The sequence below is a fragment of the Sinocyclocheilus grahami genome, unplaced genomic scaffold (genome assembly GCF_001515645.1).
Source record: "Sinocyclocheilus grahami isolate Dianchi unplaced genomic scaffold, SAMN03320097.WGS_v1.1 scaffold19.1, whole genome shotgun sequence".
Taxonomy (NCBI): Eukaryota; Metazoa; Chordata; class Actinopteri; order Cypriniformes; family Cyprinidae; genus Sinocyclocheilus; species Sinocyclocheilus grahami.
The window spans coordinates 2100924-2122642 of NW_015505198.1; the positions used below are offsets into that span (position 1 = coordinate 2100924).

General features: G+C 34.8%; 2 protein-coding genes across 2 annotated transcripts in view; one reads left to right on the forward strand and one right to left on the reverse strand.

The window, feature by feature from the left end:
* LOC107555334 (uncharacterized) overlaps window positions 1–1246 on the reverse strand; it is a 24894-nt gene extending 23648 nt beyond the window's left edge. Inside the window, exon 1 of the mRNA XM_016238092.1 lies at window positions 1169–1246. Coding sequence (XP_016093578.1) covers window positions 1169–1246 — 78 coding nt within the window. The remainder of the gene's footprint in view (window positions 1–1168) is intronic.
* LOC107555345 (anion exchange protein 2-like) overlaps window positions 1–21719 on the forward strand; it is a 40536-nt gene that overhangs the window by 1884 nt on the left and 16933 nt on the right. The window contains exons 2-3 of the mRNA XM_016238103.1: window positions 2681–2739; window positions 7328–7510. Coding sequence (XP_016093589.1) covers window positions 7451–7510 — 60 coding nt within the window. The 5' untranslated portion in view covers window positions 2681–2739; window positions 7328–7450. The remainder of the gene's footprint in view (window positions 1–2680; window positions 2740–7327; window positions 7511–21719) is intronic.

A 21719-nucleotide genomic window follows, 5' to 3' on the forward strand; every position in this document is an offset into this window, starting at 1 on the left:
GACTCTTATTTTAAAGTGTTACCATTTAATTTCAACTGTCATGCTTAAAGATGCACATCTTTAAATATATACACAAAGGCTATAGCATTAAAATTATATACATATGGATATTGTATGTATACTCTCACACATTAACTGCTTCTATTCTTGAACACTTGATGATTATCTATAATCAAAATAAAAGTGCAGCGCTGAGTCTAGGAGAACTCACCGGTATCACACACACTCCGGACGCATCGCGTTCAACTCGAGCAGCGGTCTAAAACAGTTTATTTAATCACCAAACAGACACAAGTTTACTTCAAGAATGAACAATTTGGTATAGATGAGTTTGAAGTTCGGCGTTTAAAAAAACGGAGCAAACGGAAAGAGAAACCGCAACCTATATTATAGCTCTATAAATGAAGCATACAGACTTTATTAGAGCCACAGAAAGATAAACATTTTGCTGAAAATGCACATTACACAATTCATTATGTACATTAACAACGATTCGGGACCAATATAATGTAATTTAAAGGAAAACTATGTGAATGGTTCTCTGTGGCGCGGCAGGATTTTCTGTCGGCTGCATTTAAATCCGTGTCTGAAGTTTCCCGCTCTGTTCAGCGTGCAGTATCACGTGTCTAAACAAATAGCATGTGCTGTCAATGATTTCAACCAATAGAGGCTGCTCTCGCACTGTATAATGACAGCAGACCCTTCTCAGCCGCTCCAGCAATGGACGCAACCCGGGAAAACTATCGGCATGGATTTTTGACGATAACCGATAGTTCCAGCAATCAACTATCGGTGCAGATTAATCGGCAAAACCGATACATAGGTCCACCTCTAGTCTCTACACAATTCTCAGTTATGTTATTTGATGCACAACAAATCTTTACTCTATTGCTGTTCGATTCTTTCTTTCTTTCTCTATATACATATGTATGTGTTTCTCAACATGGCAACACTAGAGCTGTCAGTCAAGACATCGGAAACAAAGTAACTTGCAACAAAGTAACTTGCAAAGTAACAAGTTAATGACGTTAACTAACATTTATAATCACACAATCTTGACACTTTAGGAGTGGTATTCACCGGAATCATTGAGGAATTCTCGTTTAGTCTGGTTTTGTGCGGACTTGTGCATAAAACCCTGTGGTACCACTTATAACATTGTGCTGACAGGCATTGACATCTTGGCCTTAAACCATACACTCAAAGAGGTCACTGACCAGTCCAAGTTCCTCTGTTCCTGAAGCATTTTTGGGATTGAGGAAAACCCCAAGCTTTGAAGCAGACTAAAGTTTTAATTCTCTGCGGCTGGTCCTTTTTTTAGGCTGATCCAAGACCATGTGACTCCCACTGACACATACTCATGCTTCTACACACACACACACACGTGCATTTTACACACACTTGGCTGTTGGTTCAAACAAATACTTGCAACTTCAAACAGTGCTTGAGTTTCAGGTTTTAGATGTTTTGTGCACATTAGCCCATGTATCCACCGATATTAAGCCCTAAAGTTACTTATTTTCTTATGTAGGCTAATCTTTTTTGGGGGGTTTTGGGTGTATTGTTAGGGTGTACTGCATTATGAAAATCAAAAAGCAATTATAATAATGATAATAATAATGAAAATTAATTTATCACATTATTATTATTATTATTACTATCGTGAGTAATAATAATGTGAAAAATGTCAATTCTAATGATTTAGTTAGTGTCAAAAACAGAAATCTGTTTTAATTGGTTTTCAGACATCTAAGAAAGTCAAAAACAAGTTTTCAACAATAACAACAGTTGTATTTTCACTTAATTATTTTTAATATTAATAACAACAACACTGATAATATCATAATAATAATGATTATCACATTGCTAGTCGTCATTTTTTAAAATCATATTAGTAGCAATAATCATTATTGTAATACTGTAATTATTTTATCACATTATTATATTATTAATCATCATCATTATCATCATGTATAATGAAGATGTAAAAAAAAGTAAAGATTAATGAATATTATGTAATCATTTGTAATAATAATTCATTAGTGTCAAAAAGAAAAATAAATACAAATTTGTTCTACATATTAGTTATTAGACATTTTAAAAATCCTCTCTCTGTTTTAAGGTAGTAAACAAACAGTTTAACATCTTTAGCAAATGTTACACAAGTATATCAAAAAGCCTGTTAAGCCATTGGTAAATAAATGAAACTCCTGTAATTGGTTTTTAAGAAACTTTTTTGTTGTTGTTATGCTGTCAGTGCAGTTTACTTCATCCATCATGACGTGATGCAAGGATAGAATGATGTCTTACAGGTGTCCTTGTCATGGTTAATGTTTCCTCACATGACACATTTACTGTTAAAATGTCTTTATTAGTCATTTAAAAAACAGATGAATATGAGGTGTGTGATGTGTACTGTATATGTGAGGATATGAGTGTGTGTGTGTGTGTCATAGCTGACTTGCTGCTTAGCAGCGGTCACATGGCCAGCCGTCAGAGGTCTAGGGAAGGAAACCTAATCCGATGGAGGAAGCGATTCACCCATCAGTGCTGGTGTTTGAGTGTGTGAGGGAACACTGCAGATATACAGTGCTTTATAAGCTCTCACTCAACTCTCTGACTGTGTGTGTGTGTCTCTCTCTCTCTCTCTCTCTCTCTCTCGCTGGCGTTCTGTACACAGTGGCTGTTGGCTTTACACTAAGATGTCAGCGGCAGCTTCTCTGCAGTGAGCACATTGAGGTGAGTTAGTGTTTCATTGGATTTTGCATTGTTTAACTGTTCATTTTTTGAAACATGCATTTAAACATGCAAATCAGATGCTATCTAATTTACTGTTTTTACATGGTTAGCGCTAGTTGTTATTTTAATCATTGGCTGCTATTCAATCACCAATTCAGTTGATCCAACAGAATTTTGTTTTGGATAAAACATTTTTGCATAGCATTTAATAAGAGTATGTAAAAATGACAAGGATGTGGTTCGTAATTACTAGTTTAACTCAAAATTATAATTTTTTTTAGTTACTGAAATTTTGCAAACACGTACATAATGTTTAATGTATGTATGCTTTTTAATAAAATCTTTTTCTAAATTGTGTTTAGATGCAACGTATCAAATTATTTGATAATTAGCAATTTTAATTCACTATTTAAATTTTTTTTTACAATTGATGGTCATTCAATCATCAGCTCAATTGATCAAATAGAATTTAGTTTTAGATAAAAGATTTTTGCATAATGTTTTCTAAGAGAGTCTAAAAATTTTAAAGATGTGGTTTGGTAACTTTAAGATCACTTTGTTTATGAGTTTTATGAAATTTGGCGTAACAATGTTTAATGCGTTTTTATTTTGTCATTAATCTGACTTTTTTTTTTTGTAAGTGATGTGTTTATATAAACACAACAGAATGTACTATTCATTTATAACTTTGCATTTAGAAGTGAAATTCAAATAGTCAGCATATCATGACGGATCACTAGACATTGCAAAGTCAACAGTGAAAAGTCCTCTGGTTTACTGATATCGCCCAGTCATCATTTAGTCTGTGCTTTTATTTTCCCCTTAAGTAACTTTTGAATTTAATGAGCGTTAATGATCTAATGAATCAAATGATCAACAGACATGGTCTATGTGTTTGTATATAGAGCTCAGAGGCTGTGTGGCGTGTCTTGTGAATTTGATAAAGTCATTAAACATCACTAATCTCACAGCAATAAGCGTCTCCAATGTCCAGCACTGTGCAGTAAGTTTAAACAGTAAGTTGAAATGAAAAATGACTTGATTTTTGTCCAAAGCTAAGTAAGTATGGTTTTGTAGATGCTATAATGCTTAGCTGATATTTGGTGCAGTCACACTATTTGTATTGTTAAGTTACTTCTGTAGAAGTTTTTGCTTGGTAAATAATAAGGATGGTTCACAATGGTCGACTAATTGACTACAACAGCTGAATAGTTGTTAGTGAGGTTGACTAGTTAGGCATACACTCAGATGAACATCTTTGGCCAAAAAATTCAAGCATCATGCCACAATCTGCTGCATCATGTAAAAAAAAATTCAACTTTTCAACAGTTGTTTTTCAACCCAAGTGTTTTTTGGAACATTCCTTGTACATTAATAAATGAAAAAGATTCAAGTAGGTGCACAATTAGAAACATCTGATTGGCTTTTGATATGAACTTGTGACTCTTTGAGTTAATAATTTATACTTCAGAAAAACAACATAAAAATGCATTAAACATAGACTTCCATTCTAAGTACATTTTTATTCACAAGTTTTGGTTTTATTTTTGTTAATATTATTTTTACAAACTTGAAAATGAGAGTTATAGGCTTGATTATCCAAAAATGTTTTTTTTTCTTATGTAATTACAGGTATTTCTTTGCTGTAACCTGAGATTAAGTCTTGATCATGAACTGTTTATAGCTCACGTGTCAATGCTTTGAACCTGCAACCTAGGTTTCCAGCCCAGATCTTTAACCACTAGGCCACACCATATAATGCTTGATCCAAACCAATTTTTTGACATTTTCTGTATGAGGTTTAAAGTCAACTCACAAACATGTCTTTCATGTGGACATGCCATTGGTCACGATAAACTATGAATTCTATATTTGCTGTGCTACTCGGTCATTGAGCATTTTATATTTTTACAGTGAGGTTTCCGCATTGTGATTGAATGTATTTGCAGAATGGCATCTTTATTGGCCGCCTTTGCTTTGTCTGAAATTATATTTTATAGACCTACTTGAATATAATCCAATAAGCCTGTTTGCCTTTCACAAAAGCAAAAGGATTTTCCCAACTGAGAGTGCTTGATCTGTTTAGGACGAGGGATTCCAGTTGAAGTTGGATAACTTTAACTTAGATTACAAAATCTACAGGTTGCATGTACAGTGGCTTGAATTGCATACCTGTCTGACAAGAAATTAGTTGTATTTGATCCCACTTTCTTTATTCTTGCCAAGTTGGACCATGTCCACCAAGTGCTAATGCTTTGAATTTCAAAGGATAAAGTACTTTGTGTTCACATTCAAGGTGTACAAAACCAAAGGTGATTTGGCAGGTTCATGGTTAAATGTGGTAGACAAAAACAGTTGCTAGAAGTGGTTACCAAGTTGACCTCAGGAGGAAAGGGAGAGGGAAACTGAATCAACAAACAACAAGATTCCTTTAATAATGAACAAGAAAATACGCAGCTATGTTCTTAGTAAAACTGTCTTTTTCAACGTAAAGGTGAAGTTTGCACACTATAAATAGAGGTTTATATTGTGCAGATGCACACCTGGTTAAACTAACTTGAGCACTGGAGGTTGTGTTTGATCAACAACATCACAGCAGCAAGCCGAAGATCATAGAATGGATTGTCTTATCTTTCATTGTGCAATTGTAGATACTTCCTGTTTTAAAAGCACTTCCTTTTTTAAACAAATAAACTTAAGTTTAATTTTCCCAATGTTAAAATACTTTGAGGAAACCCATTTGAAAACAGTCATTTTTTGTTGGATTCCAGGTGATGCCTAAAATGTGCTTGTTTTCATCGTTTGTTCTGAAACCAATGACCTTGCACGTGAAATGAAGGACAAATCTGTTTTTGAGTGAATCCATTTTCTCTGTCAAATAGCCAAAATATCTAAAAGTGTCATAAATTTGAGAATGTGGACATTTAGTGAATAACTGCGCAGTTTGTGTTCCAAATTTCGATTGTGCCTCTCACAGAACTATTTATCATGTGGTTGATGAACTCAACTGGTCCCAAAAAACTGATGAAATAGTTGACCTTCCAATAAAGTTGATGTAACTATACAGAGGAACAGCCTATATCTAAAATTAGCATCTAAAAAAGACATTACAATATAGCACGCTCTATATTTAGAAAACTCTTAAAGATAGCACGACCAAGTTTCTTAGAACTCTGTTGCAAGATGAAATAATGCAATGAGGATGTTTTTTTAATAAGGGGCGGTTTGAACTAGGTATTGCACTGATGCCGTCCGAGATGAATAACTGGGCAGGCACATGTGACTCCTGTCATATAAGAGTCAACTGCATTAACTTTACCAACAATTTTGGTCTCCCTGTAGGTCATGTTCCTCTTTGGGTAAGGTTATTTTGAGATTACTTTATTGCTATCACTTACTTGGATTACTTTCTCATTCAAAACGCTTTTTATAATAATGCTCATTAGTCATTATATCCAGCATAATATTGATTTGATTTACTTTTATGATATGTTACAGATGTTTCTCACAATAAAAAGTGTCGTTTTGATTGGAACATATGTTCAGTCTTTTAAAAACATGTGGGATGATGTTTGTATTAAGGTCTAATAAGACCATGTTATAACTTTTACACGTTTGATGCAAGACCTCAACTTTGAGCATCATATTGTTAGGATGTTGTTTCTCTTCAACAGAAACTGGATCAGGATAGCTAAAGGTTAAATGGCTCCACATATTGAGATGTGGGAAATGCTTAGATGAATCAACAAAAGAAAGACTTGGAAAAAGGAGTGTTGACGTCCTTGAATGTTCTAGTTAGAGGTCAAACCTCAACTCAACAATCAAACAATTGTGTTTTTGCACAGACTACTGCATCAAACCAAAGGTTACTTCCACAAAAAGTACTAGTTATTAGCAGTTAGCAGTTAAAAAGGTTGTTTTTCTATTTAAAATCAGTTACTGGCAAGTATTAAAGGTAGTATTTTGTCTTGTTAACACTTTACAATAAGGTCTCATTAGTAAATGCATTACCTAACATGAACTAACTAGAAGCAGTACATTTTTACAGCATTTGTTAATGTTGGTTAATAAAATACTATTGTATATTAACTAATGTTAATAGATGCGTTTGATTTTAAAAATGCATTAGTTAATATTGAAATTAAAATGCTTTTGAAGTATTGTTTGTTGTAAATTCATGATAGCCAATGTTGACATGAAACCTTACTATAAAATGTTATTTTATCTTGAATTCAACATGAAGTTGTACTTATTCAGTCAACTCTTGAGCTGTTGTGATCTTAGTATGGTGTTCAGTTAAATGAATTATAGTTGAGCATATCTTTATCTACTGTTACATCACATCCAATATTTTATGGTTATCTTCAAGCATGAGTCTCTTATCTGTGTGTCCCTACAGTAGCAACTTTATCTGGTTTTTATCAGTCTTTGGATACGAGGGGGGCTGTTATGTTGTAGTTTAAGTCCATTTACGCCATAAATGAAGCAGCAAATAGTTTAATCACACTGCAAACTTTTTTTGACTGGTATAATATAAAGGTTGTAATTGGCAATGAACAAATTATTTAACGTTTCAAACTGTTTGCAGGTTATGCTGCCTATAAACTCCTGCTTGAGTCTCAGTGAGAAAGAGAAAGGCTAAAGCCTGTGCAGATCCGATTGTTGTTGAGCGTCTCCTGTGCTGCTTCACCGCAGTGTCCTGACGTCAACCATGAGCGACCCTGTGACTTCAGATGAACTCACCAATGCTGTGGCTTCAGTCGTTCACAACGTAAGTCAAATGCTTTATTGTTTTAAAGAGTTGTGCAAATGTTCAAAGCTATTTAGCATGAACTGTGGGTTTTTATTTGTTTATTTCTCGCTTTTATGTGGTAAAAAACTGTCACCCCTTTCAATCAAGTATTGTGGTAACAAACCTACAATAATTATTCTAATTTATATATGCTTCCAGTCAAAAAATTATAAATAATTAAGGAATTTGTGTTTTTGAAAGAAGTCTCTTTTGGTCTCTACGGCTGCATTTATTTCATCAAAAATGCAGAAGAAAAACAAAACTGGGACAAAGACAGAAAAACATTATATATATTCTATTTTATATATATTCACATTATTATTATTATTATCATTTTTTTGTTTCCCGTTTCATTTTTCTATTTAAAAAATATTTTAAATTGTAATTTATTCCTGTGATGCAAAGCTGAATTTTCAGCATCATTACTCCAGTCTTCAGTGTCACATGATCCTTCAGAAATCATTCTAATGTGCTGATTTACTGTTCAAGAAACAATAAAAACTGTTGTTGCTGCCTAATATTTTTGAGGAAACAGTGACTATTTATTATAGAGCCTGGCCGATATGGGTTTTTGGGGGGGGGCGATACCGATATTAGGGAGTAAAAAAAGACCGATACCGATATATCGTTCGATATTCTTTGTGTAGGCTATATTATAATACAGTATAGTCAAAAGTTTGGACACAATTCCCATTCGTGTGTCCAAACTTTTGACTGCTACTGTATATAGAATACCGTATATAGCCTACATAAACAGAATATATAAACAAATTTTTTGCAATAACTCAAATGTGATGATCAAACACTTATAATGATGTGACAAACATAGGCCTATGTAGTGGATGCAGGGTATTTAACAGTTTAACAAAAAACGTTATTATTCAAAATGAGTCTGACATCAGTGCACTTAACAGTAAACTTTACTTCACTTATTATAAATAACTTAACACAAATAGGACAAAAAATATATAACTTGAATTAAGAAATTGAACAAGGTAACCGTCTAGGGAAAGCAAGCTACTGCCAAACCAACAGGGGCAGGTTTATGCAGGAAGCACAGCTTTTCCAAATGTAAACATCTAAAATGAATACATTTTTTTTTTTTTTTTCACAAACTTTGTGTTGTGTATTTTCTGGTAATCAAATGAACATGCAGAAAAATTCGTATTTAAATCGTCTCTTTGCAGTTTAATATTCACAGACACAGTCTATATATATATATATATGTATATGTATGTGTGTGTGTGTGTGTATACTGACCTGTTTTTTTATTTATTCATCAAAAATAAGACCAATTCCATGAAAGTCCGCGTTATACAGTAAATTCAGTTTTTATGACTGGATTCCACGATTCCGTCCATGTTTTCTGCATCGCGGAAATCATAGGACCCTACTAATGTAGCAAACAAATATGATAAGCTCATTGTGAGAGTAAAAGATGGGGACATTGTTGTTTATTTACTTAGCATTGAGTCTCTCCAACTAGGTGACAACGTAGCGTTAAATCACCATTCAACAGCAGGCACGTGCACACATAGACATAAATGGGGGCTTGAGCACCTGCCCTTTTTCTTCCTTGAGACAAAGTGCCCTTTTTTTTCTGCTAAATGAATATATGTATAGCTATATGTGTGCGTGTGTGTTTCTGTTTGCGCACAGCTTTCCCTGTCAATAATATTCACAGACACAGTCTATATATATATATATATGTATATGTATGTGTGTGTGTGTGTGTATACTGACCTGTTTTTTTATTTATTCATCAAAAATAAGACCAATTCCATGAAAGTCCGCGTTATACAGTAAATTCAGTTTTTATGACTGGATTCCACGATTCCGTCCATGTTTTCTGCATCGCGGAAATCATAGGACCCTACTAATGTAGCAAACAAATATGATAAGCTCATTGTGAGAGTAAAAGATGGGGACATTGTTGTTTATTTACTTAGCATTGAGTCTCTCCAACTAGGTGACAACGTAGCGTTAAATCACCATTCAACAGCAGGCACGTGCACACATAGACATAAATGGGGGCTTGAGCACCTGCCCTTTTTCTTCCTTGAGACAAAGTGCCCTTTTTTTTCTGCTAAATGAATATATGTATAGCTATATGTGTGCGTGTGTGTTTCTGTTTGCGCACAGCTTTCCCTGTCAAACTAATAAAAAATCAAAATGTCGGGTCGGGAAATTTTGAAACTGTCGAGTTCCGACACCCCTTCGCGCAGCCCTCTCTCCCTTTCCAGTTGTGTTTGTCTTGGTGTGGAGGTGAGTGGTGATGAACAAAAGACTAAAAGCTATTTGTGCCTCGAATTTACAGCTAATTACCCAAAAGACAAAAGCAATTATAGTTAATTTGTCTTGCTAACATTCATGACTCATGAGAGCTACATGATTCAGTTCACTGCATTATTCAGTTTATTAAAATGCGTTTAGAATGATCACAAATTCAAGATATGGGGGCAGAAATGTATATATTTATATAATTTCATATAGTTAATCAGTATCACGCGAAGACTGATGTTTTTTCCACCAAAAAGCAGCATGATTACAAATGTGATATTGATTTTATACAGCAGTTCAATAAACAAGAATTTAATATTAAGATACTTACATTTTAGACACAATATTGACTGTTTTTGCTCTATTTCACCAACAAATATAATTCCAATTTGCATCTCTGAGCAATATGATGGTGTTTCGTTCCTGAATGGTTAGTTCCTGAATGAATCAACCGTTTAAATGATTCGGTTCAGTCGCAATGGCTCACTTATTAACAGTGACTTGCTGCCACCTACTAGCGGTTTTAATTTCACATTTAAAGTATCTTTTCATGTGTTTGTTTTTTATCATTTCAAATATCAGTATTCAACGTTTTATGTTTAAAATATCAAAACCGTATATGAATGCATTTGTAACCGCAGGTTAAATACATTCATGTCCTGCATTAAAAACTGTGTAAATGCATCTAAATGCCCCTTCTAATGCAGCTTCTGTGTTTTCTCTGCATTGCAAAGATGGATTTTGTCAATACTGATTTCATTTAAAAGGTAAAAATCTATTTAAATGTATTGGAAAAGATTAATTTCTATCACTGCTGTGAACTGATCACCACACAGAATATGAAGAATATCAAAAATTTTAGGAGTCAGCTGTCCACGGTAGTCCTTAAGATATCAGCACAATAACACACTCAGCAAAATATCATAATTATTAATAACCATAATTATCGTTATCAGTAAAATCCCAGAAAATATTGAGAAATATTTTTTGTCAATATCGCACACCCCTAATATATTTAACATTTTGATTAGAAAAAAAAAATAAATAAAAAATATTAGAAGTGCCCTTTTTTCAAGCCACTCAAGCCACCACCGCACTGCCGTCTATTAGACTGCACAAAGATATTAACTCTTCAATCTACTACACTACTGACTGTACTGACAAACTATGCTGACATGCGCCGCAACAGGACGCGACCGTTGAAAATCATTAGAAGTTTGTGTCAGCACATCATAAATAGAACGAGGCATCAGTTTACTGCATCCAGTGTAGACAACATCACTGATTATAATGGGTTCTATTCTACACCTGACGCGTGCTGCGCGATGTGATATGACCGATGTGATGAGCATGAGTTCTGGGCCGCGGTGCGGCCAGTAAACACCAGCCCAGCCGCGATCAGCTCCGGTGGCCGTAACACAGGCTTTAATGCGCCGCTGACGCGTGCCGTGATGCGCAGATCGGCTCTGGTCTCTTACGTCACTGAATCTGCTGTTAAAAATGAACCATCCATTCATCATGTAAAACTAAGAATTAGAATCATTGTAATGTGACGATCAAATATAGGTGCGGGTGGGTGGCGGGAGAATAATTTGAAGCAGCAGACTCGGGTGAAGTTTGAGCTCATCCGCGCAGCTCAACACTACACTGACCTGGTCGCCAGTAGCAAACAATGGAGCGCGCTCTGCTGGACAAACTAAGTAATTACACCATTCAGAAGCATTTAATCTGCCTTATATGTTCTGTAAAAAAAAATCATATCGGCTGCATATCAGCGGCATATTCACCGATACCGATATATCTGCGACAGGCTCATATCGGCCGATAATATCGGCAAAACTATATGTTGGTCGGGCTCTAATTTATTATACTATATAATACAATGTATATTAATATTAAAATAGAAAACAGTTATTTTAAATAGTAATATTTCACAATTTTTGTCAGCAAATACAATAAATGCAGTCTTTGTGAGCATAAGCAACTTAAAAAAAAAATGTATTCCAAACATTTGGTTGTAGTGTATAAAATGCAATATATTAATAATTTGTTAAAGGGGTCATATGATGCTGCTAAAAAGAACATTATTTGGTGTAATGAAATGTTTATGCGGTTTAAAGTTAAAAAAACACATTATTTTCCACATACTGTACATTATTGTTTCTCCTCTATGCCCCGCCTTTTTGAAACGCATTGATTTTTACAAAGTTCATTGGTCTGAAAAAGCGAGGTGTGCTCTGATTGGCCAGCTATCCAGTGCGTTGTGATTGGCCGAATACCTCAAGCGTGAGACGGAAATGTTACGCCCCTTACCATATTGTGATGACGTGTCCTGGAGCGATGAGACAAAAACAATAAAACCCATTGCAAATGAGGCATTTGTTGCATCCAGTGGGGACATAATTACTGATTATAATGACTTATACTGTCTTTTTACGCGTTGCGTCGCATTGCATTGCATCGCATTGCATCGCTCCGCGTAAGCATAAAACTCTGTCTGCATTTATGATCAGAGAAATTACAAACAACAAGTGCTACTCTACTGCCGAAAACTCGCGTTTGAATCATCAGTGGCAAATCCTTTAAATGAAAACGTACTTACGTGAGTCGGCCGGCATTTTGGTCTAACATTACTCTCCCAGGATCAGTAAACAGTCCTCCTTAAAATGTGCTGCACACATCTGGATATTTGGGTTAAACTGTTCTGAAACCGTATTGTAAATACAACTTAACCACTGATTTGTAGTTGTGTCCTCTTTTGGAAGACCAAACAAAGTATTTTCGCTTTCACAACGAAAAACACAGCGGCCTAGCGTGAGGGGAAGCCCCGGCTTAGTGTGAGCTGAGACCGGGCTAGAGTGAGCTGAGGCGGCGGGGTCGAGAATGGCGCAGCCGGCGGATCCGACGAATGAGCGGCAACCACATGTGACGACCCCGGGCTGAACTCCGACGAAGCGGATATCGTCCTCTTTTGGAAGACCAAACAAAGTAGTTTCGCTTTCACAATGAAACATAGCGCCTTCACGACATGGCGGCAGCGGCAACAATACTACAGTGAGAATTAAAGTTACGCCTTCTTTCTTTGCGTGAACATTTGGGCGGCGTTATGCAAATCTTCCCACATAGTGAGGTAGATATGTAGGGGCGTGGTAGAACGAGCCGTTTTAGGTAGGCGTGGCTGACTCTTAACTTTTATAAAGAATATCTCTTTGGATTTGAGACTTTAGTCTTTGCAACTTTACAGATTTTCTTTATGCACCAAGAGCTTGTAACACTCCAAAGAGAAAGGACAAATTTAAATCGCATCATATGACCCCTTTAATATATTTTCCTTGCAACGCGTTGAATGATTTCTGTGGGATCTTAGAAATGACTAAGAATTCTTAAAATGGCTAATAGCAGATTTAGAGGTATATAAGGCTAATATAGTTAATTATTAACAACTGATATGTATGCATATACACCAAAATGTAACATTTTAAACCGTAAATGAATTTATTTGCACAATAATTCACTAAAAAATGGAAATTGTTAATTATATTGGTGATTTTAGGACTACATGAAGAGCTAACACTTTATAAGCAGATAGTTTATTGGTATTTAATAATATTACCATAGTACCATGACCTGAAAACCTTGGTTAAACCATAGTACTCTTACTTTATGTAAGTCATGTGTGCACTGTAATTGTTTTTATAAATCATTTTCCCTTGATTTCCATCAGTAGTAGCCTCATAAATTACTTTTGTGCTCGCCTTTTACATGTAGAAGATCTTTCATGTATTTTATACTTTGAAAGGGTATAGCATTTAAGATCCAGGCAGACTTCCCAAACAAACCTCTGCGTTGTAATTATCTGTGTGGTCTCTAATGGTCCGGTATCACTGACAGATACTATAAAACTCACTCGGGCAACTCGAGGGAAACTCAAAGACCTTCTCACCCACAAAATTGACTTTTTTTTTTCTCCTGCAGCTGTTTGCAGTGATATGCAGCAACTTTCTGTTACTTGAATTGCATCCTCTCCAAACCCACACTCCGCTGAGTCAGCATTCCCAGGGTTTTGCCTTTAAAGAGCCAGCTCTCTTTTGACACAAATGTAGTCTCTTCAGTCGAGTTCTTCTTCACTATTTTGGGCCTGCAGTTCGAATAGTTGTCAATGTGTCTTTGATTCTTTACATAACCATTTTTATTGACAAATAACGTTTTATTAGCATCTTTATGCTGGTTGCAAGTTGCAAACATATATCGATAAACTACAGATTTTTAAAACTAAAGCTAAGTTTTAGTCTAGAAATGTGAAGGCAGCATCATCCCCAGTCATTTTGTCTACACTATAGTTCATGACCTAATGGGTATGAATTTCTCATTGCTAGTTAGTATAATTCAGAGCTTGGTGAACTGACATTGGCTGGCCTCTTAATGGCAGACAACTGTTGATCCATAGGTTAATGATCAACCCGATGACACGACTGCTGGTTTTGGGTGTGTGGATGTGGGGTGTGTTTGGGGGAAGGTCTAGACAATCAGCGATTGGAGTTCGAACGAGGCCTGGCGTTGTGAAATTGGGCCATTCCATATCCTCTTCCTGCTGCGGTCATGTGACGACAGGTTGCGGAGGAGTGTACGGGTTGTTTGCGCTCATCTTTTAGTTGCTAGGAAAACTAAATAATTTTTCTTACTCTCGTGTTTAGACGTGATAGATGACCAATGGACTTCCTGTACAAGTTAAAGGTCAGTCATTTATGCTGTTTGCATAGGTTTAAATTAGCTGTAGTATTAAATCTGTTACCTTGACCGTCTTTATGGTTCACAATGAGGTGTGTTGCATTATATTCTCTGGCACTCTGATATTGTTGAGGTATTTTTGCAATATTTCGTGATCAGATCTTGTAAATCAATGCTTGGCAAACAGTTGAAAGGGTTAGTTTTGGAAGTCTGAGGACTGGTGGATCTTGCTCCGAGTAAATGGTGAAAGGGGGCGTTTCTACAGGTTATCTAGGCTCACAAATGTGATTAATATCATGCCAGGGTAATATTGCTATCTTTAGTTTATGTTGAACAGCATTGCATCGTTTTGTTAGAAGACAATGTCACAACTGTTTAAATTAATAAAGAACATATGAGGTATTTGTAAAACTTTGTAAAAATTTGTATTTTGTTTGCATTTAAAAAAAAAAGTATTTAAAAAATGAAAATATAAATATAGTTTTTAGTTATGTTGGTTTTATATTATTTTATACGATTATTCATATTGTTTTATATTATAAAATATTTAAATATTTGTTATTAGTTTTATTTTAATAAGATCTACATCTTATATGTACAGTGGGGCAAAAAAGTATTTAGTCAGCCACCAATTGTGCAAGTTCTCCCACTTAAAATGATGAGAGAGGCCTGTAATTTTCATCATAGGTATACCTCAACTATGAGAGACAAAATGAGAAAAAAAATCCAGAGAATCACATTGTAGGATTTTTAAAGAATTAATTGGTAAATTCCTCTGTAAAATAAATGTATATGTATATAATATTAGTATATTTGTGAAGCTGACTACAAACAAACATACAATACGCTGGAATAACATTAATCACATGAATCAAAGAAAGCGTGAAATATTAATGTAGGTACCTACAAAATAAAATTTGGGCCAAATTCAAAGTAACTGCAAAGTTTGTGAACAGCCAAAAGTAATAAATTATTAAATTAATACATTTTAAGAAGCAAAAAATTAGATTTTAAATATTTAAATATGCATTTATTCAGTCAGTAGTATATTAATTGGCATTTCGTTCTTTTTTTTGTTTTCATGCAATTAATGTCACGATATTGCTACTTTAACACTAGAACCGCCAGAGGTCGCTGTATATCTAAAAGTGCCAGCGGGTAAATTTTACCCATGCACATGGCAACTGTATTTATATGGCTAAAGAACATATTATTTCACCGTATTATGCCCCTGTCTTCACAAAGAAGTGTCTAGAGTCATGAAATGATTATGTCTAGTCATCAACTATATTTTTATCCTGTTGTTTTATGTTCAAGACTTTTTAATGCGGCCTACACTAATCCATAACGGTCAGTAGCCTAAGCTTTAAAAAAAAAGTCTGCACTAACAGCGGAAATTATAAGGTAGTAGCCTAAATATTTGTGTGGTTTAATATTATAATACAATGTCATCAATCAATATATTAAGATAACCCATGCTATGAATGACTAAAACAGCCTATAGACAATAATGAGCAATAATAATTCACCACACTGCATAGGATGATGCGATGAAAAATTCAAATGCGCAGCTTCACCTAAATATTTATTAATTTGTTTAGTTATATCATTTATAATTTGAATAAGAGAACAACAGCATTAAACTTTGGGTAATCAAAAAAAAGGTTTTATTCATTATATCATATAGATCAGATTTTTTTTTTCTTCAGGAAACGGCCAGACTAGAAGAGCAACACGGTAGCAAACAATAAACGATATGACAAGACAAAAATTCAATAATTAAACCATAGTTTGACCAATTAGAGTAACGTTAGGCTAAAACATGTAAATATGATATCTGGATCACTGTCAGATGAGCCGTCAGATGCTGAGCCGACCCAGGACGCATAACTTACCATCAGACTCTCCATCACTCATGGCATTTAGAGTTTCTAATACCTACCTTCCATAAATCGCCTTTTTTTTAGCATTTTGACTTTATTTATGAAACTGATAATGGCTAAATCAGTGAGTGAAAGGCGTTGCCTAGAAATGTACCAAGTTAAAACATAAGCGGCAAGAAAATGACAGCGTGAACATACATGCATTATATAGGCTAGGGATGCACGATATATCGGCCACCATATCGGTATCGGCCCATATCGGCTCATTTTTTCTGTTATCGGTATCGGCCTGATAAGAAAATTTGGCCCGCCTTTTTTTTTAGCATTTTGACTTTATTTATGAAACTGATAATGGCTAAATCAGTGAGTGAAAGGCGTTGCCTAGAAATGTACCAAGTTAAAACATAAGCGGCAAGAAAATGACAGCGTGAACATACATGCATTATAGGCGGGTAAATTTGACCCGCTGGCGCTTACAGGTATAAATGCCCCGTTTTTTGATCTGGTTTGATCTAAATAATTTTTAACAACATTGGATTGTAAATTACATAATTTTAGTAAAAGTCAACGACTGGGAGACTTGAATGTTTTATTTTAAATCTGTTATGTACATTTGAAAAACAGCCACGGGTCAAATTTACCCCGTTCTAGTGTTAAGTGGTTAACTTCTTTTATACAGTATTGCAATTTCTTGTGTGCAGTCAGTTTCACAAATAAAGAATATAAAAATGTGTATACATCTGTATTTATTTATATTTCTATTCTATTTCTATTTTAATGTATTTTATCATTATAATTACATTTATTGTTTAATTATTGGAATTCTATTGTCAGTCTCTACAATATTCTGCAATTAATTTGAATTCAGTTTGAACACCGTCTAATGTTCAAACTCCATTCCAACTTCATTTTATCAGTAATTTCATTGGTATTTCATTCTTTTCATTTAATTCTTGGCTTTCATTAAAAAGAAACCAAATATTTACATTTGAATATCTCCCACTACTTTATTTCACGATTCAGTATTTGCATACTGAGTTTGATTGGTCACTCTTGCATACAGATGCTGAATTTTAATTGGTCTTTTCTTTCAAACATCTATTAATCTAAAGTTGTCAACTGTCAGACAACTGCCTATTTTTTGAAGCATATGGGTCTTCATAATAATAGTTTATGCTCTTTACATTATTAGATATGCTTGTAAAATCAAGAGTTGTGTGAGCTCTGTAAGGCTCTCTCTACCCTCAGCTCTCCATAACGCTTCCTCGTGTTGCACTCTTGCTGAGTCGGTGGGATTTGAGACACCTCACAGATCTGTGCGGCTAATCGCTCGCTGGCCGTACGCTCACACCAAGAGACTTTGCTTTGGCCAGTGGCTCCTCATGTGAACTGACACTAATGCCGCTAGGGAGCTGCTGATATAAGCCACTGCTTGTCCTCAAAGAGTTTGGCTGGTCTGGAGTGGTTGGTTTAATGGTTTATTTTGGGTTCAGTTTGCTGTCTTGTTGGCCTAAGCGCTGTGGGTCATTGAATCATGAAGAGCCAAACTTCAGTGTGATTTCATTGTAGACAAAAGTATTTCATGTGGGTTGATATTGACCACAAGTCTTTTGTGGAAAACTTAGATTTGTTACTTTTTGGTAACAAGATTGTGTAGACGACAGGAGTATTTGACATAATTTATTGACTTTCCCCCTTCATAACAGTGTTATTTTAGTATCATTGAGATACTAGTATTGCTTTTATTAATATTTAGAACTTCTTTTTATATTTTGGTGTCATTTTAATTCGTTTTTTTTAATGTCTTTATAGATTTATGAATTATTTAATTAAATATTTTTTAATTTTAATTATTATTATTTTTGTATTAATTTTATTTATTAATTTTTTATTTTATTTTATTTTAGTAGCAATGTTTTTTTTTATGGTTTTAGTTGTAGTTAACTATAATAACCCTGCTTCATAAGTTGAGCCAAAGACTATTTATGGGACTTTCGAGCTTTAATCTTTGTCCTGTGATGTTTCGAAGCACAAATCGCCTTTGTGCATTTGGAAAAAGTCGGTATAACCATTTAAAACCAAATTTAACTGGTTTTCCTTGGAATCCTTGGTTGAGACTGGTCAATCTGTTGTTCCCACATGCCAATAAACGTATTAAAGGCGCCCACGTAAAGTCTCAGAACAAATTAAAGCAGATTTGAAGTCTCAGCGGCGCAAGGTAACATAACATGACGGATGTTTTCTGGAGAGTGTCAGTATTTGCCTGTGGAAAATGTTGAAATGTGGCTGAGAAGATTACAGTATATTGTTCTGAACAATCAAAACTTTCTTCCAAATCGTGTTTGTTTTTAATCACTCTGCGGAGAAAGACTAACAGCCCTGCGATGCCACAGGAACACAATGAGTTTGCTTTGACTTTGTTGTTTTTGAGGACATACAGGAGGAACGGCGTTCTCATGAGTTCTTCTGCACAGCTTTGTGAGCACTAACTGATTGTCAACAGCTCTAGCATCATCTAAGCAAGCATGGTAAGCTAGACCTTAATTAGCATGTGCTGACTCTTATATTCTTGTTAGTTGGTTGGAACAGATCTAAGATGGACAAAAGTATCAGTAATTTGGGAAACTTTTGGGTCATTGCTGTTATCCAGTACCATTTGAACTCCAGTCATCAGCCACCTTTCAGACTAGTGCTACGCTATTAATCGAAACAAAACCGAAATTGCGATTTATTTTAGTGTGATTATGGGATAGTTCGTCCACAAATTAAAATTCTGTTATTAATTACTCTCATTACGTTCCAAACCTGTAAGACCTTCATTTATTTTCAGAACACAAAGGAAGATATTTTTGATGAAATCAAAGAGCTTTCTTTTTTTTTTTCTGTCGTGGTGAATGTCCAGAGACTGACTGGAAGAGAAGAAATTTTTGTTTTCTTTGCACACAAATGTTCTCGTAACTTCATAAAATTGAGGTTAAACCACTGATGTCACAGATTATTTTACAGATGTTCTTACTGCCTTTCTGGGTCTTAATCGTGGTAGTTCCCTTGCTGTCTATGGAGCATCTGATTTTTTCAGATTTCATCAAAAATCTCTTAATTTGTGCTCTGAAGATGAACGAAGGTCTTATGGGTTTGAAATGACAAAGGTGTGTAATAAATGGGTGAACGATTTTTGGGTGAACTATCCTTTTAAACTCCATCTCTCCACATCTGCTTTGAGTATTGGTCGCCTTAACACGCATTTGGGATGCAACATGTGCCACTCATCTTCCTATACTTGTAATGAGAAAAGCGTACAATCCACAAAAGAGAAGCTTTCATTGGCTCCTTGTGGTTTTCTGTCAAAGTTTGTTGGTTGTTGATGGTTTAACGTTTGAAAATTGAGAAATGAAATGTAATTTTAAATGTAAATGCAATTTCTTAAATACTTATATTTTTTGCAGTGAGGTATTACAATGGTGTTATTTCTTATTAGTTTTTAGTAATTTTTAGATTTTTATATAATAAAAAATTATTAATATAGCATATATAATATAATCGCATATATATAATAATCACAACATTTTGGCCAAAATGTACTGCCCTACAAGCAAAGTCAAGTCACCTTTATTTAATTCACGCTGTTAACAATACAGATTGTGTCAAAGCAACTGAACAGCATTAATTAGGAAAATAGTGTGTCAATAATGCAAAATGACAATAGTAAACACTAATTTTTCAGTTAAAGACAGTTCATCATTGAATTCAGTGATGTCAACATCCAGCTCAGTTTAAATAATATCTTTGCAATCATGTCAACGGAATTTTCTCAAGATGACTTAATTGGCTATATTTGGAATAAATTCTAGATTCTAGAATGATTTGGGCTAATTTTATAGGGGAATGCATAGAAAATTTAAATAACTTGTAATTTATTATTAGAGAATTAGTGAATTTTATTTTTTTACTTCTTACTCTTGGAGTAAAAAAATCCCTTGACTTTCTATAGGCCAAGTGCAGCTCTCTATACTGTTTCAGCATCTGCACAGTTTGCACAAATCTTGCTCTTGCTTAAAAATCAGCCTCTTGCTGAAATACTGAATTCTAAGCTTAATTAACTGCTTAATTAACTTACAGCTTAAAGCAGTAGGCAAATCAAAAAGGCTGCATGACAAATATCAATTTATTTCAATGTAACTCTCAGCTCTATATCAGACTCGGATTATGTCCTACACTAAACTGACAGTGGCAAAATAATTTAGTCCAGTGCGACTGTCTCTAGTCACTAAAGCATGAATGTCATACAAAAAAAACCTACTATGCTGCTTAATGTGCACCATGTATACACCATATGAAAGCATTATCTGGGACTACTGAATGGCAGAAATTCTGCTTGTGTAATGTAGCCTGTGAGGTGGTACTGTCTGACGGCAGGAAAGATCTCCTGTGGTAGACTTGCAAGAACAGGTTTAGATGAAGGAATTTAAATGGAAAAGGTTTGTTGTATCTGATAGTTTGGGTCATTTCTTTTTGTATTATGGCTATATTGCTTGTGGGAAACAAATAGATTTAGTGAATTAGCAAAAAAAATTTAATTTAGTTGCATGGAATGAAATACAGTAAATGTTTTATTCTGGTTTGTTTGTTTGTGCATTTATTGAGCAAATGCGAGCGCTCCATTGAGGAATAGCTAATGAGATTGTTTTTGACTTGAGATTATTTGCTCGTGCCATTGCAATAAGCGCAGCAATGAGCTGTAAAGCCTCCAGTGTTTGCATTTCTTTGACATTATATCATGATTTCCATTTCATTTAGAAAGAGATTAACTACTGTAAGAGCTATGTCGGGATCATTGGGAGCTCTGACAGGGATCATTAAAATCAGTCACTGTCTTGTTTCGAAGGCTGCGCCCTCAGAAAGTCACAATTGTCGGCCACGTGCGTCATCAAGGATGTCTCGTTTCAGAAAAAGTAGCCATTATAAAATGGACTGTTATTGTTTATGAGATGTAAATTATTGTCATTTCTTTCTTATTTTGGAATATAATAGTTACTAATCTGAAATAAGACGACCTCAGTGATGTGTGCGGCTGATGAATGCGACCTTCCAAGGGTGCAGCCTTCAAAATGAGACACAACAAGTGTGTTGTTCTGTGACTGTAACTAATCCTTTTGACCATGACTCCCTCTAGTGATTGTTTAAGGACGCTGTTAGCAATGGACAGATTTGTCACTTCATAATAGCAGGTGACGTGTACACTCTCAGTAACAGTTGGCCACAAGAAATTAATTTTTGTAATTGATTGATTTATTTTT